This window comes from Gymnoscopelus microlampas (assembly GCF_963454915.1).
Source record: "Gymnoscopelus microlampas genome assembly, chromosome: 23".
NCBI classification, from domain to species: domain Eukaryota; kingdom Metazoa; phylum Chordata; class Actinopteri; order Myctophiformes; family Myctophidae; genus Gymnoscopelus; species Gymnoscopelus microlampas.
Genome location: NC_139960.1, coordinates 31,004,218 through 31,021,728, shown reverse-complemented (window position 1 = coordinate 31,021,728; position 17,511 = coordinate 31,004,218). Strand labels below are relative to the sequence as shown.

At 42.1% G+C, this 17,511-nt stretch overlaps 1 protein-coding gene across 1 annotated transcript; it reads right to left on the bottom strand.

Moving 5' to 3' along the window:
- Positions 1-1,158: 1,158 nt before the first annotated feature.
- Positions 1,159-17,339, bottom strand: lmod2b (leiomodin 2 (cardiac) b). The gene is made up of 6 exons (XM_084049487.1): positions 16,529-17,339; positions 15,440-15,901; positions 11,451-11,711; positions 10,674-10,898; positions 9,172-9,642; positions 1,159-1,558 (listed from the first exon to the last, which is right to left on the bottom strand). Exons 1-6 carry the CDS (start codon positions 16,811-16,813, stop codon positions 1,532-1,534), a joined length of 1,731 nt encoding a protein of 576 aa, XP_083905613.1. The 5' UTR covers positions 16,814-17,339; the 3' UTR covers positions 1,159-1,531.
- Between the last annotated feature and the right edge of the window lie 172 nt (positions 17,340-17,511).

Genomic DNA, 17,511 nt, shown 5'->3' with positions numbered 1-17,511 from the left:
CTTGTCAAAGCTAGCTAGCTAACCCTGATGTTGTGTCTGTCCATGCTGTTGACATGGACTTTGAACAGCTGCAGAATTAAAGGAGAGAGTTGTTCTCTCACACACACACACACACACACACACACACACACACACACACACACACACACACACACACACACACACACACACACACACGGAAATATATATATACATATACATATACATATATAAATGTATTTCCTTTGTTTTTGCCTGTGAGGGCACCATCTCCTTTTTTGTGTAGAAACAGGAACTCTGTTTGGCTCCTCCGCTTTCTTAGTCCACTTCCTCCCGGGTGCTTCTGTGTTTATTAAATAATGGCAACCACGGCCATTAATGTTAATTTGCGTAGTTCCTTGGCTTCTTGATATGCGAATCACCATGCCAGTATTTGATTGTTTTTTGTTGGACTGACTGGTGTGACCGTGTGAATAGTCTGTCTCTCCCTCTCTCCCTCTCTCTCTCTATCTCTCTCTATCACTCTGTCTCGCTCTGTCTCTCTTGCCATGCCACTTTGATTCTGGCACACACCCCCGCCTCAAAAAATATGAGTGGGAATGTTACTCTTTTACTATCGCTTTATGTATATTATGTCTAGATAAACTCCAGCCCTACATACAGTGTACACATACACTCCATTTAAGTGATACATTGTAATTGAATGCAATCATAAAGAGATAGTCACTTTTAAGTAATTAGTGGAAAGATGGTTCATTTATTGCTCCAATCAATTTCTGTAGGCCTACTTTTAGTTTTTTTATGGATCCTATGTTAATAAAGCCCCCCCCCCCCCCTGAGGTTGGTAGGTATGCTTTATTTATAACATTAGGCTACTACATGTTTAAGGCAGTGAGTGCTGACATATTCTGCTGTTAGTATAATCTAATCTATTGTGTGTGTGTGTGTGTGTGTGTGTGTGTGTGTGTGTGTGTGTGTGTGTGTGTGTGTGTGTGTGTGTGTGTGTGTGTGTGTGTGTGTGTGTGTGTGTGTGTGTGTGTGTGTGTGTGTGTGTGTGTGTGTGTGAGAGAGAGAGAGAGAGAGAGGGCTCAGAGGATGGGAACCACTGTGCTACAGTAACCATTTTAGAAAGCTTTTCAAACTACAAATTTACCATTTGTAAATCAATTTGAACCAGAATGAATGAAAACACCACATAGCTGTATTTTTGTATGACTTAAAACAATTCACCAAGTAACTCCAAAAATGTACAATTTTACAAGTAAATTCACAATTAGAAAACAGTAAACAAATTCAGAGATAATTCAAACTCAAAATACAAATATGACATTTTGATAAGCATAAATATGTTTTTTCTTTAAATGTAAAGCAATTATGTCAGTGCAAATTTGTTTCTTTAGTTTTTTTCCTTTTTCTTTTTTGCATTCGTCTCATATTGTCATAGCAATCCCAACATTATGTTCATGTTGTCCTGTCATCGTTGTTGCCAACTTTATTGTCCCATTATTCAAATTTCCACGGTAACAAATTGACCAATGAGGTTCCTCTTCCGTTATCTAAGATGATGCGGCAGTTCCACCTGGAAAAGTCACACAACAGACCTGTCAGTTTTAACAGACACCGCAAACTTGTCATTACAGGTGGAAATAAAAACATAAAAAAGCTCACAATACGACACGTATTGTGAACAGATTGGCATGTAGATCGTCTGTTTTTGCTGCTTTCCGGCATCACTGTTGCACAACAAAGTAGTAGGGCATTAATTTATGAAGAGAAAAAAAATACATAAAAAGCAGAAATATGGAGGTTTCTGCCCGACAGCAACAATATAGTAGTGTATTGGCAAGTTGAGGCAAGTTGTGGAACAAAAGATGACTTTATAGCGCTGGTCAAATTATTAGATTGTCCAACTAAAACGTGATTCATACTTCATCATACATCATAGTGTGTTGACAAATTTGAGCTGTATCACTGAATAACCACACATTTGTATATGACTTTTTGTGATGTTTGCAATGTCTTGTCTTGAAAAAACTAAATGTTTCAAAATAAGTCTAACATTTTGTGCATTGAAGGTTTCAGTTAACCTTTTAACCCATTAAAACTGGGAAAGCATTGTCATTTACTCATTTTATATTTTTGCGTGGGCTATTCAAAAATAGCAGATACAAGCTCACAGCACAGCAAGCTTGTACTGTACATCTGCTATTTTTGAACATCTTAGAAAAATCTTGAAAGTGTGAGAACTACTGATTTAGAAGGAATTTGTAGAATCAGCCTCTTAATGGGTTTTAACTGTGTGAAACGTTAATTGCTTTAACCTCTTCATTATGCCAGTCTTTCCAGACTGTCCACGCATGTCAACAGATGACGAGGTTAAGAGGTTCGTTGTTGGCGCGTGTTGTGGAAACGAGTTGTATCTCCCTTATCAGAGCTCCACTGAGGCGCTCCTATAAATAACTGCATTAAGTGGCCGGAATGTCACAGCTAGGGGACCCCTGCATTGGAGGGCAGGGATGATTTTCCATTGTAAGCATTATAGCAAGGAGTTACAATCTGTCTGTATCACTATAGCCAAAGGATAGAGAAAACATTAGCTTTAGCGTTGGAGAAGGACGGTACACACGTATAGATGGATGGATAAATGGATAGATAGATAGATAGATACTTCCATTATGAAATAAACAATTAAAACGTGGTAATCATTTGGCCTACTGGCAGTGTACATACAATATTTTGTGCTGATTGGAGCAGCGGTTTACGAAATTACAGTAGCTCACACACACACACACACACACACACACACACACACACACACACACACACACACACACACACACACACACACACACACACACACACACACACACACACACACACACACACACACAACCCTCTTAGTCTCCTGCAGAGCCACGCCATGAAACCCCCACCAACAAATATAAAAACCGAAGGTCTATGCTCATAAATAACAAGTTTGAGGTTCTCAAACTTTTTCATGTCAACAACCCCCAAATGAATATGTATTTGGCCACGGACCCCCATCTAAAAATTGTTTGTGGGAGTGACCCCAAGAAGGCATAAACATTTTCTAAATTATTTAAAACGAAATTAAAAAATGTTCCTGCTATTTCAGCTATTTTTGAATAGTCTTAGTATAAAATAGGGTTAGAGTGGTAAAACTATATTAACTAAATGTGCTGGGGACCCCCTGAAACCCCCCACGGACCCCTCTAGAACCTAACAGTCTGTACTGTACCCTCGCCATGACAGGATAGAATCCCACCAGCGCTTCTCCCTGCACCATCCAGTCCATTTATTCCCTCCTGCTGTTCATCTCATAAAGGGAAAATGCAAAGGGCAAGTTGACCACCCATTCTCTCCTTTCTAAAAAGGGGAGAAGAGATTTTTGGAAAGGGTCCACTCCCCCCAAATCATCAAAGCATTGTTGTTGTTGTTGTATTTTTTGAGCGCAGGCCCATTTAATCTACTTTAATTGTCATACTCTGGTCCTATATGCCAAAATAGTTCTTCTGCATGGATGAGCGTAGCGGTGGGTGACATGTCCTCGCTCACCCCGGTTTTCCTCTTTGTCTGTCTTTGTCTCCATCCATCCCTCTGTTCCTCTCCTCTCCTCCTCTCTTTCGCTCTGTTCTCTCGTCTCTTTGTGAGACAGGTTGAGGGCACCAGCTGACATCCACATTATTTCCCATAGGCACTCTGCTCCTGTCATCCCGCTCTCATACACCTCTCTGTCTGTCTCTATCTCTCTCTCTGCTCTTACAAAAATTTCACGCTGATGCTAAAATATATTGGATAGTGTACCGCCGTTGTTCCTGTACTTTAACTTTATTTCCATCTCATACAGCATTGTTTTTTATTTCAGTATTTTATTTGTATTATCTTGTTGTATTGTTGTGTTAGGACAGTCTCTGTGGAATATGTCCCACCAACATTTCACTGCGTGTATGACAAATAAACCCTTAATTCTCTCCGTCTCTGTCTCTCTCTGTCTCTCTCTCTGTCTCTCTCACTGTCTCATCTTTCTTTTTATCTCCTTCCTTTCTTTTCCTCCCCCTTCCTCTCGCCTCCCATCTAACATCCCAACATGCACCGTGCTTGGCGCCGCCCCCAGCAGCAGTAAAAGCATTGTAATCATACCACAGTGTTGGCTGCTGACAGATCGTGCCGTTTTCAAACCACAGAGATGATGACGCGTGCGCACACCTTCGACACTGTGTCACCGACACCAAATAAAACTCCCGCCTCGTTAAGAGATGCCCTGCACACACCTGACAGAGCAGAGCGGTGGTTACGGGCCCTTTGTCCGCTGGGAAGCCCCAGCACGTTAATAGCCTTCACCTGGTGTCCTTGTCGTTTAGCTGTCTAAAGGGTATGGTCACACATGCGCGACTGAGGGGAAGTAGCCAACGCATGCAAAGGTGTCAAGCTGTCGCGTGGAGTTCAACATAGTTGTACACACAAATGCACCGCCACCAGAAGATCCACCCCTTCACTCATGTTGCAGAGTCGCTCAGCCTTAAGCCCAGAAGACTGATATCTCTCCAGTCCTAATATCTCTGTCTTGGCATACAGTACGTGGTCCTAATGTCCTAATGTTTTGGCCTACGGTACGTGGTACATCTGTGCTAAGATGGCTTTATTTATGTTTTCCTGATCATGATGTACTCTGTGATGTCATCTGAAAAATAGCTTCAGTGTCTGTTGTGAACTAATTGTAAATGTATCGATTTTTTAAGGAAGGGCCTCTCCCCGACACAGGTGGGGATGATGTTGTTTTAGTGCCTTCTTTCTCTGGAAACTCAAATAAAACGGTATACCTGTATATGGAAATGTGGAAATAATACTGTCATTGCCAAAAAAAAAGTTTTTTTTTATCATGACTGAGCTTGTAGATTTGCTATGTTTGAATAGCCAAAGTATGAAATAGGTTTAAGTGGTTAAACTGATTTTGAAATACATTTTGCTGGGTACGTCCCTCAAGGGCCCCCGCGGGTCCCCGGACCCCACTTTGAGAACCACTGTTGTAAATAAAGCAGATTAAGTCCTTAAATGCCAAGTTATTTAATCTAAACCAGCAGTATTTCAACAGAAGCAGGCCATAGAAGTAAAATGAATTCAAGGTCAAGTCACAATTTCTCCTTTTCAGGTTATCGTGTACACAGCAGGCAGTCTGTAAGTACATAACCAAGGCAGGGAAGAAGGCTGTGTGTGTATAGCACATTTCATACAGTAAAAAAAAAAGAAGAGTTCAAAGTTGTGCGGTGCATTTAGATCGTGTCTCACCTAGACACAGGATCTGACACGAATTTTGACCTGATGGTCAAGATTCATTTTATCCCCTGCCAAGCCGGCAGGCTCTATTAGCTCAATGGTAAAAAAAAAAATGCAGCACTTGTGCAGGAAACCGGGTTCAAATCTGGGGTAGAAGAGGAAAGTTACATAGGCTTTAAGTCTGACCAGTCTCAAATGACCTTCCCTTGTCCCTAAAAGGAAACTCCTTCCAGCTTCTGAAGGCAACTATACTGTAAATGTACCTCCTGACTTTTGACAGTCAAACCGCAACCGCAGGTTTGACTGTCACGCACCTTTATATGTTATCTCAGGCACTAGGTGTAAATATGTAGATTATTTGTTTGTTTTCTTTGATTGATCTCTCTTCCCCCATGCCCCCCCCCCCCCCGCCCTTCTTCTTCCCTTGCACAAAAACGAATTTCACCCACTTTTTTACTTCTGTAAACCTGTGACATTAAAGCTGAATTTTGATTCTGAAGGTCATTGTTACCATGGAAGTTGAGGAGTGTATTATGCACCTGTGCCTGGTTCTCTTATTAGGCTTTCTTTATCTTTATTGGTCATTTCTGTGGAGTAGGAGAGGATGACTTGCAACATAGGATTACGGTAGTATGATTCAAGCCTATGACCTGATCATAAGCTGTGTGTGTTTGTGGTAAACCCACTAACTGTCTGACCGCACTGTAGCCTACTTTCTAGTGGTTCACTTGGAACGGCTCTGTTCCTAGTATAATGTTTTGTGGTCTGGTCACATTGTGATTCTCTTCATCCTCTCTTATCCTCATATCTGTTTGTCATTCTGTTCAGCTTCTGTACACCCATACAAAGACATTGTAGTGACTGTACTGTCGCGCGTGAGTGTTTCAACAATGGGGAGTGAGTCAGTCATTTACTGACATTGTCTGTTTTGCTGGACTGCCAATTAACCTGTAATCTATTTGTGTCTTTGCCAGGCTGCTAATGGACATAACCCTTTGTTTCCCCACACTTGTATTATTAGTATTTATCACTGTTTAATTCTATTTAATATCTGTATTTTTACTGGTGAATATAGGTTGTATAGTTTTTTCTCAAGCCATGAGCATAAAGTTTGAAATGCAGTACACTCATGCTCAAAATGCAATGACGCATGAGCAAATCGACGAGGCACGAGCGAAGTGCGAGTGCACCATGGGATTTGATGTATTCAACCTTGTTTTTTCAATTTCAGCCACTAGATGGTGTTTGTTTACCTAGGCTTATACAAATCTGTTTACTGGCATGTTTACTTGCTTGTTGGTGGTCCAGAGTAGAAGGGCCAGGGCGATGACTCACAGGCCGGTGGCTTTGTGTCATCCACGTTAATGACCTCTGGGCTATGATGGCACTGTGATAGCTGGAGCACTTGTTAAAGTTAAACAGCCATCACATTTAATTATGCTGGAGACCAGGCTGGAAAATAACTAGAGCCTGATCCATGCCAGATTGTTGTGCTCGATGCTGATCCCGAATTTGGAGAGTCCTAGACCAGCGGTTCTCATACTTTTTAATTTCAAGGACCCCCATAACTCTTGAGAGTGTACTAATGGAACCACATGGACATGGTCCAAGTTTTTGTGTGATAGGAACACTTTATTATTATTTTTTACAGAAGATTGAAATGTCTGAAAATACAAATTGACATGAATACAACGTATTCAATGTTATTGGAAAAGATAACGTGTAAACAAACAAACAAACAAATAAACAATTTAAATTGCACAACACTGATGATAGTGCTGTCAAACTAATCTACGAAGTAACTAGAGTTGCAGCATCACTTGGAGAGACAACCCATAGTCACTTCAGTTCCAAGCTAGTCTCAAATCTCTCAACTATGATGAGCAAGCTTTGAAAGCCTCTTATCAAGTTGCATGAAATGATAGAAAGAGTTTAATATGCAACATAATTTTTTGTTGCATATAATAGCTGTCTCTCAGCTAATGAGTGATCCTTGGCCTAAGATAGACCACAGATTACCAATGTTTTGACTGCTATTTTGACTGATATTTTGACTGATATTTTGTCAACAAAGTGAACAATCTATTCTATTGAATTTGAAAAAAAAAATGTTTTTATCATGCTGCGACACATTGTGAACTTGTAGATTGTCTGTTTGTGAACATTTCTGAAAATGTGTCACCTCTGAAGACATTCTCAATATAAATTAGGTTAAAATGGGGACACAGTGCCTGCATGATTGCCGACACCGAGGTCATCAAAAAAACATCAAATAAAGGCTGATATTGGTGGCCAAACCGATATATCGGCCTGGCTCTAAAAATAACTCATTCCACCAGTTAGATTCTAGTATATTTAGCCTACACAGTATGTCTGCTCTTCCAGCCTTTAGGTCACCAAGCAACCACCCTCTCTGGAGGATGTTGTTGGCTGGTGTTGACAATGGCCGAGGAATTTAGGAATGGACCGATCTCAATGTCCAAGTCCCTCTGTCATTATGGTGTCATTGTGTCACTACCAACCAGATGTCTTATCTCTCTGATTCACTGAGAGGTTTTTCCTGACTAGTTGCCAACAAGGACAAAGCTACCGGTTCTAGTGTGGCGTTATCATGGAGGTGGCACTGGCACGGGGTGTAACGTGTGCCACCCGCGGAAGCCATGCAAAGGCTGTACATGCTCGCTCTCTCTCTCTCTCTCTCTCATAATGTTTACATTAGATGTTACATTAGGTGCTAAATATGATAAAATGTTGAGACGTCGACGGCCCAGGATAAAGAACCTAATGAACAGCACAGTTCCATTTTGGCACCTTAAGCGCAAGACTGTTTCTCTCCCATCTGTACACAGTATATATGTTGCCATCACAGTTGCATGTGATGCACAGTTCAATGTACATTATTAGCCTTGTTTTTTTTTGCCTTTTAATTACTGTTTATAGACCAATTATTTGTTTACCAACATTGAGACCGGATGCACGGGTGATTATTTCATGCAATAAATTCTCAACCTGTTGTTTCGGGGTGCGCTGGTTTCAGCACACCCCAACCCCCTATTGTGTGTTGGCTAGTGAGGCGCGTCCTAGCGAGACCTGACAGAATGGGTTTCATTGCGCGCATACTGGTTGCACGCATACTGGTTCTTATCAGTGTGACGTCGTCTGTTAAGGGGTCTATACCTGTGCTGCTGCAATGTTTGAAGAAGCCAAACAAACTCTTATGTAACTATACACACAAGATGTAACAATAATGACCACCATGTAACCCCTCTCTCTCTCTCTCTCTCTCTCTCTCTCTCTACTGTACTAGCTACTGTCCATCAGCTGTTTTCAGATGGGGGTCTGCATCCTAATACATATCAATTTGAGGCTCATTGACATGAAAACACACACGCGCACACCAGTGGTGGAAAGAAACTAAGTACATTTACTTAAGTACTGTACTTAAGTACAATTTTGAGGTATTTGTACTTTACTTGAGTATTTCCAATTTCCAATACTTTTACTTCTACTCCACTACATCTCAGAGGCAAATATTGTACTTTTACTCCACTACAATTATTTGAAAACTTTAGTTACTAGTTACTTTTCAGACATAAACTATTATATTATAGTTCACAATATTATAGATGCGATGCGACGCGTTGTGAGCTTGTAGATCTGCTATTTTCAAATATTTAGTACTTTTACTTTTGGTACTTTAAGTACATTTTGATGCCAATACTTTTGTACTTTTACTCAAGTACATTTTTAATTCTGGACTTCTACTTGTAACAGAGTATTTCTATATTGCAGTATTGGTACTTTTACTTAAGTAAAGAATTTGAGTACTTTTTCCACCACTGGCGCACACGAACACACAAACACACAAACACACAAACACACACACTCTCCTCTCACCTGTCGTAGACTCCTGACGTTGCTGTTGCGGATGGAGTCCATCAGGCTGTCGTGAGCGGACCTGAGCGGGGTGGAGGGCCTGCTGCCGCGGGTCTCCTCCGGCGCGCCCACAGGCCTCAGGGCGCTCTTCAGCTCCTTCAGGATGCTGCTCGGCTCCTCCTTCTCCTTCTCCTCCTTGCTCTTCTTTGTTTTCTTCCCCTTCGACGTCCTGGACGCCGGTACCTTTGTGCCGGCCTCCTCCTCGTGCGCCCGGATCACCTCAGCGATCTTCCTGGTGGGCTGCTTCTTCTTCTTCTTGGAGGGAGGGGCCGGGGGAGGGGGTGGTGGTGGAGGAGGAGGCGGGGGAGGAGGAGGAGGAGGAGGGAGAGGAGAGGGAGCGGGAGGAGTGTCTTTTTTCGGGGGCGGAGCGGAACGGGCGAGTTTCGGGGAGGAACACGGCGAATTGTAAGGAGATGAGCTGGACATTCCCTTCTGTGAAGAACGAGAGAGAGAGAGAGGAACGAGATGATTGGTTTCTCGTTTTCTTTTAAATATTAATGTTATATTATCATTCAAATATTAGTGTTTCACCAATTATTTGGGGGCCCACTTGAAATATCTTAACGGCCCACCAGTGGGCCCCGACCCACAGGTTGAGAATTGTGGCTATAAGCCATGAACAGACATACAGTATAGTCTTATTTCAACACTTGAGCCAGAGGTGGCCTTAAAGGAACACATCACCCATTTTCATAAGTGGGCCCCTAAATTATTGGCAAAAGACTAAGATGTTAATATTTATCTTGTATCTTTTCTTAAAACCCTTGAAATATGTGTTTTCATAGTGATATCAATAAGAACTTAAAGTATAGTATGTTAGTTCCGTTGATCAAAGTCAGAACACATTCGATTGATTGATCATTAAAATAGACATGCTCTGATAATGGCCACCCATCTGACCACTTAACACGGCTGCTGTGTTATATTAGGAAAAGCTTTCTTTTTGTTAGAATGATAGAATGATTGGGTGTAATTTTTTGTAGCTTGCTTTAGCAAAGCTGCTCTATAAACAGGCTGCGATAAAGGGGTGTGCACTTCCTTTCATATTTATACCCCTACCCAGGAAAGGGGGCGTGGCTGTGGAAAGGGAGCGTGCCTGTAAAAAAGGAGTAGGAGAATACTTGAAAACCATTTATTTTAATGGTCTGGTTAGGGTTAGATAAAAACTCGATTTTGTATTTGATAGGTTTTGGGGCATTTTTTTCCCAATGTTTTATTTGCTCCTCTATTAAAGGAAATAGCTATAGATGGAGTCTACTTTCTACAGCAGCAGCAGTCATTCAAGCCAGATAAAACAAATTCATAACAGAATGCACATTAAACAACACTTTTTGCCCTAAATCCCCCAAGATTATTGTGATTAGTTTAGCTTACAAGCTGCTATTATGACTGTAATTTTTTTCTTGTTTTCTTTCTCTAAAGGCTTACAACTCAATAAGTACCAAGTGTGTTCAGTTACATACCAGTACAGTGGTGCGCGGGTTAACGGCTCCGTCTGGTGTCCCCTGCTGGCCTTGCTGCTGCTGCTTTTGCTGCTTTTGTTCCTGCAGACGTCTCTGTCTCTGGCGGTCCTGGTTCCTGGTCAGGATGCCCGTCATGCTCATCCTGGGACCCGGGAGGTTGAACTGGTAGCCCAGCTTTATCAGGGTGTGGTTCTCTCGCAGGAGCTTCACCATCTCCATCTCCACCTGGCACACAGAGAAAGGTTATGGTCTAATTACTAATAGAATGGCTTCAATGTGTATTATTGAGCTAATGAAGTAGACAGACTGACTTACCTATGGTGCTGTAAATGATATTCTTTGGTTAAAACAAGTTACCGTTTCTTGTTAAAAACTTAAAGCTCTATATTCTGATAGTAATCATTGCTATAGATTGTTTGTTCAGCAACAGTAACAGTCTCCCTTGTCTCTCCAGGTCTTTAATAAACAGAAAGTACATTTTCAGGGGGGGAGAACCCCCACAAAGATCATTTATTAGCTTGTGTTCCATTTCCAATTTAAATTTTATCCTGGTATCCTGATGTGCAATTTAGCTTAATTTCTTTTAGCTACAGAGCTGAAGAGACGAGGAGACCCCTGTTACTGAACAACCACTATATGATGAGGCCTACTATCAGAATATAGACCTATTTAACATTTATTTGAACAAAAAAAAACGAACATATATTTACTGTGGCACCTTTAAGTGCCACTTGGTTAAGGGGTCAGTTAAATATCTAATGATTGTGTCAAACTGACCTGTGCACCACACATATGTCTCTGGTTATGGAAGCGTAGTTCAGTCAGGGTGTGGTTTCCCGGCAGGGCCTGGACCAGTGCCATCACACCTTTCCCTGTCACGAAGTTGGACTCGATGTTCAGGCTGACGATGGAGGAGTTCTCTCGCAGCATCTTGCCGATGGCCAGTGCCACGGGGTCGTCTGCCCGCGTGTTCGCCAAGCTGAAAGCTCTCACGTGCGTGTTGGAGTGCAGCGCCTCGGAGAACCGGATCAGAGTTCCCTATGGGAGCAGAGGAAGGTAAACAAATGAATACAGCAATACCAATATATCAGTTTGGTCAATATGTCGTCCATTATTTGACTTTTTGGGTGCCATCGGTATTGGCAGTTAGGGGCCGTGTCAACAGAGAACACCTTTTCAGTTGGCAGCGCCAGTGTGCCGTGCATTTCTATGGTACAGACAAGCTGGTGCGCTCCTCTTCCCTGCGCCGACCATCGTTTTTTCACCCTGCTGTCCCTACGCATAAAAAAGCCAATCTATAGAGTTCAGAAGTCAATAACATTGGGTCATCATAGAAACGTCTCATATAAGAATTGTGGTCCAAAAATAAACAAACTGTCTCGGCGATATTGTCAGGGAGGAGGTTCTGTATCGTTTATGATAGTCAGTCACTTATATTTGATACAGTCTGTGTCTGGCGAAAATGTAACTAATTCGGCGGAAGTAACATTATCGTTTTCTCACCGTCAGTTGATGCTTCATATCCATAAGAGTCAAACTGCCGGGGTCATTTGTTTATTTTCGGAACACAGGTAGGTAGACAAACCTAGGATGTATAAATTACGTCAGACTTCGGTGCTCTATAAGCTTGAGCATGAACTTGAAGATCGGCTATTTAATATATTTTTTGAATAGGGCCTAAAGGACGACTTCAGCCATTTTCTACCTATATTTATATAATTGGTCCTCACTAATTCTCATTATAATATGGTACATTTTTTTGTCTTCTTGTCTTCTCTCAGAGAAGGGCTGTGGACATTTCAGAAACCTGCTTAACAGTGACATCATTGATGGAGAATCCAAGCTAATAGAAACTGCAGGCTTCCTGGAAAGTTAGCATGCTATTATAAGCCGTTGTTCTCGCATTAATAAAAAAAGAAAAGAAAAGACAAATATTGTTCGAAAAAAAACCTGCCTAACGATGATGTCACTGGTAGGCGGGTTTCTGAAGTGTCCACAGCCCTCCTATGAGAGACAGACCGAGTAGAAACAAATTATACCATTTTATCATGAGCATTAGTGAGGACCAATTATATGAAGGTTGAAAATGGGCAAAGTCATTCCTTAAGTGGTTAAATAAATTAAATGTATTTATTTTGTATTTATCAAAAAGTTATTTGTTTATTTATTCAATTGTTTGTTTGCTTATAAGTTAAATGTTCTAATATAATATCTAATAATAGAAACTTTGATGAAATCTTTAAAAACAATTTAGCACATTTCAACAAGATGTCAGTCAGTAATCGGTGGCCTAGGACACTCCAAAACCGTGATCGGCATCAGACCCAAACATCTGAAATTATTATGGAAAACTGAATGAACCGGTTAATGGGAGATTTTGAAATCCCAACTGGATCATGGTTTGTTACAAATGGAGGGCTGTAAATTAATTAAAAACATGAACCACATGTTCGCCTATGTAAGATCATACCCCAACAGAGCCTCACGATGTACCCTCTACTTCCCCTACACTATCATATTTCCAACTGTAAATAATACTAATGGGACTGGCTTATGATTTATAAACCTTTCAATAATGTACAGCAAAGTCTTTCAAGAATGTGTGAACTCTACCCAGGGACACAATGCTAATCCCAGGATTATGAGAAGAGCAGAGGTCACTCTCTGCTAACCTTTGCATGTATTTTTTACAGTGCAGTCTTCACCGAAGAGATTAATTAATACATCTATCACAGTTCAAGATCAAATGTTTTGCTTTGTCCAGGTTGTACAGTATGTCGTTAACAAGTCGTTAATGTTGCACGAGTAAATGTTTCCATAACCTTGCTGATCTGTCAATCTGTCTAAAAATAAAACTGGAAAAATTGAATGAAAAGCTAAGAAGGAGGCCAAGAAAGGACGTAGTACTATTTTCCCGTTAGACAGACGACCCCTCCCCTGTTCTTGTACATATAGTTTTTTTTAATTTTTTCCCCCCTTTTTCATTTTTTGTTGTACATAATGTTATCTTTTTCTGTTTTTTTTGTGTTGATATTTGAACTGTGGTGCCACTATATATGTCTATGAATTGAATATCAAGGACCTCGTTGGAAACAAGACCGCAACACTGCGTGCGTGCGTGCGTGCGTGCGTGCGTGCGAGTGAGACACGTGTGTGTGACACGTGTGTGTGTGTGTGTGTGTGTGTGTGTGTGGTTTCTAAATGGGCAAACAGATGGATGAATTTGAAGCACTATAACTCACTGATCTTCCATTCACTTTTTTAAAAGTCATTTTAGTTAATCCAAGATGCTGACTGTTTTCTTGAAGAGCACTTAAACTCCAAACAACTTCATAATGAATCCCACTTGGACCATTTAGCAGCAGATTGTTCACAGATACACACAGCACTGTGGGAGGGGTTTACGGGGTTCATTGTCTAGTTTGGCACAAGCCAACATACAGTAATGTCATTATTATGACACAACACATGTTGAAGAGTGCTTCCCTGGGTGTCTCAGCCAGAGGCGTAATTTCAGGAAAACAAATAAGGGGTGGCACAAATAAGTTACCACTTAAGCCCCGTTTCCAAAATAGCCTATAATGACAGGCCCAAAATAGGGATGCCAGGTTGAAAGTGGTTAATAAATATATAGTTCCAGACAAGAAAACACGTATCTATAACATGTGTCACATGTGACATGTAGATGGACAGACATGGATTGAGATGCACTCAGCTTTGAGCTGAAATCAGATTAATCTGCAAAAAAAAATCACAATTGGGGACAATAATTCATAAAATAACTGAGGTTAAATGTGAACACTAGGGATTGGCAAAATAGCATCCCTATTCTGAGCATGTCATAATCAGTGAAAACTAGACCATACCCGGTCGACGCATCCGTGGGGGGATATGCGCACATGATCTGGCAACCCGGGAGGCGACATTGTTTGACACATAAACGCTAATAAGAAGCTGAGATTTGATGAAATTGAAAAACGGGCTTCACAGTTAAGTTCAGATGATAATGGTCAATGGCTGTGTGCAAAATCAGAGCAATTGGTCCAGCCACTGAGGAGAACCGGGTAGCTTCACCTACCACTACAGACAGACAGAGGTTACTAGAATTATAGTAGGATAGTAGGATAGGCAAACATTGGGAAAAAAGACAAACCGATCTAACACAGTGCGTTGTGAGTTGGCAATTCTTTGCTATTGATATACAACAAAGTGCATGTAAGGATGGACAGATTATGGACTGGGCCTACAGGACTAGTGCCAAGGGCCCGTTAGCTGCGAGGCTGATCGACAATTTGCTCAAATGTACAGTATACTCTTGGAAGTTTAACAGTCAAAAAAACAGCTTGGTGGCCTTATGGTTAGAATGTCCAGTCCACCCTGAGATTGGGAGGTCAGAGTTCAATTCCCTTCGGTCTTTGAGGGGGTTCCAGGGGGTCCCCAGCAAATTTAGTTAATACTGTATGTCATCAAAATCAGTTTGATCACTTTAAGCCTTCATACCTGGACTATTTGAAAATAGCCAATCTACAAGCTCACTACGAGTTGCGTTAGGAGCTTGTAGAGCACATTTTTGAAACATTTAACAACCCAAATATTTATCTTGTATCGGGGTACCTATACTACACAATATTTTACGATGGGGGTCCGCGGCCAAATGCATATTAATTTGGGGGTCCTTGACATGAAAAGGTTTGAGAACCACTGTCTTACTAGACATTAATGGTACGGTAGACGCTGAGACGGATGGTAGACAACTGCTGTCTTACCTGTGAGATATCATCGATGTTGTTGAGGTTGACCTCTGTGAGTTCAGGATCGTTGCTAAGGACTCGTTCCAGGGCGTCGTCCACCACGATGGGGTTGCCGTCTGCGCTAGCGTCGGCCGGCGGGGGAGGCGGTGTCAGCAGCCTCTGAGGCTCCGCCCTTGGCGGCTTCAGGAGCGTCTGAGGGTTTAAGACCCGTGGCGGCGGCAGGCCAGAGTCCTTCGGCGGCCCGGGTTTCACTTTATCGTCCTCTGTCTCTTCCTCCTCCTCCTCTTCCTCTTCTGTTACTGCTTCCTCCTCTTCCTCACTCTCTTCCTCACTCTCCTCTTCTCCCTCTTCTTCTTCTTCCTCTTCCTTCTCTTTTTCGTCTGTACACGCTTTCTTCTCTTTCTCGTTGTCTCCATCTTTTTCGTCCTCTGCCTCGCTGTTGCTTTCCGTCACACACTCCTCTTCTCCTCCCCCGTCCTGGATTTCAGTTTTAAAATGAGTCAGTTGATACATTTTCCATTTAAAGCTGTATTGTGTCAATGTTGTTTTGTTAATCAAATGTTATGTTGTCCAATCTGAATGGTAGAATATGTTAATACAATATAACTCATACATTTGGTCTCCCTGCTCTTCCATTGACAACCCAATTTACAACCTAATTTGGACATGACCGTTGACACGATCTTGTTTCTAGTTTAACACAATTGTTTACCTGAAGGTCAATAATTACTTGTTATAGAGCAGAGGGGTGATTATCTGTCAAATTAAGTTAGCAATTTTACGTATCTTGTCTCGTCTAAAATTACTCCCTTTACTTGAACCTTAGCATCCCTATTCTGGGGGGAGCATTTGCCAAAAATAGCTGATCTACAAGCTCACGCCGCGTGAGATTTGGTGTAGAGGGAAAGAGTGGACCAAGTACAGAGCCGACCCTGGTCAACTAAGTATTCGTTTACTAAGTATGGAGGATTAAATGGTTAAATAGTTCCTCATGTTTCATGTTTGCAGGGGGAATTACCTATACTTATTTCTTACTTCCAGGGAAATTTACATCAAAACCACATTTTGCCAAAACAACAAATCCACGTTATCACCCACACTGACCGGCCTGGGACTTTCCCCTTCTGCTCCTCCTGCTCGCTCCTCTTCCAGAAGTTTCCGGGTCTCGTTCTCCCAGTATTTGGTCAGGGCATCTCGGCTGAAGGTCCCCGTCGGCGTCTTTTCCGTCTGGTCCCTCTGTCTCAGGCCGATGGGGACGTTGTCGTCGGGGTCCATGTCCACTAGCTCCTTCTCCAGTTCGGCCAGCTCCTCTGGGCTGAGGGAGGCCAAGAGTTCGTCCTCGTCGACATCTTCGTACTTACTGAGCTCACGACGGTACCCAAACTCCATGGTTCGAAGATGGATTAGATGACGATTAATCCGGTTCAAAGTAGAAGGTACAGATTGTAAAGTAGAGAAGCTACGACAGTAGCAAAAGCATTGAAACAAAAAAACAATCCGGACTGTCTGAGATATAAGTGGACAACTATGTCCTTTTTTGCAATTCTGAAGAAAGTCCACGTGAAAAAAAAAAACTTGTAAGAATTGAAAAGTGAGTCGTTGCCTGGCCTGATAAGAACGTTGATGTGTAGAAAATATGCTGTAGGAGTTTCAGCGTTAGACAGGAACCCCCTTGCTGTTGGGACGATCCAAAGGTACGGGGAGTGCCTCAAGTCCGATCAAGGTGCCTCCTCTCTGGGGCAATTGTCTGCTCAGACCAGCCGCTGTCCCGAACAAATCCCAGACAAAGAGTGGTTAGACAATTCTACCACTCCAGTCTAAACTGGATCTATCCCGGTTGGCAGACCCAGCTAACTCCAGGGAGTGTGTGTGTGTGTGTGTGTGTGTGAGAGGGACAGCATAGGGGACCTATGAGTCCGTCTACTCTGCTGTCTAATCTCTCCAGCTGCTGTTCAGGCCTTAAGAGAGGGATCAGTGTAGCAAAGCGTCAGCCCGGGTGATGCAGGGTCTTTTTTTAGGGAGGCGCAGCTCTGAGTGGCTGATCCATAAAAAGCTGGTGAGGTCAGCCCAACCCCACACACCCCACA

Coding starts and splice junctions, on each gene's coding strand:
- lmod2b (XM_084049487.1), bottom strand. CDS start 16,813: ATGGAGTTTGGGTACCGTCGTGAGCTCAGTAAGTACGAAGATGTCGAC. Junction 11,712..15,439: donor ACATCGATGATATCTCACAG/GTAAGACAGCAG, acceptor CTGCTCCCATAG/GGAACTCTGATCCGGTTCTC. Junction 1,559..9,171: donor ACGTCAGGAGTCTACGACAG/GTGAGAGGAGAG, acceptor TGACTTTTCCAG/GTGGAACTGCCGCATCATCT.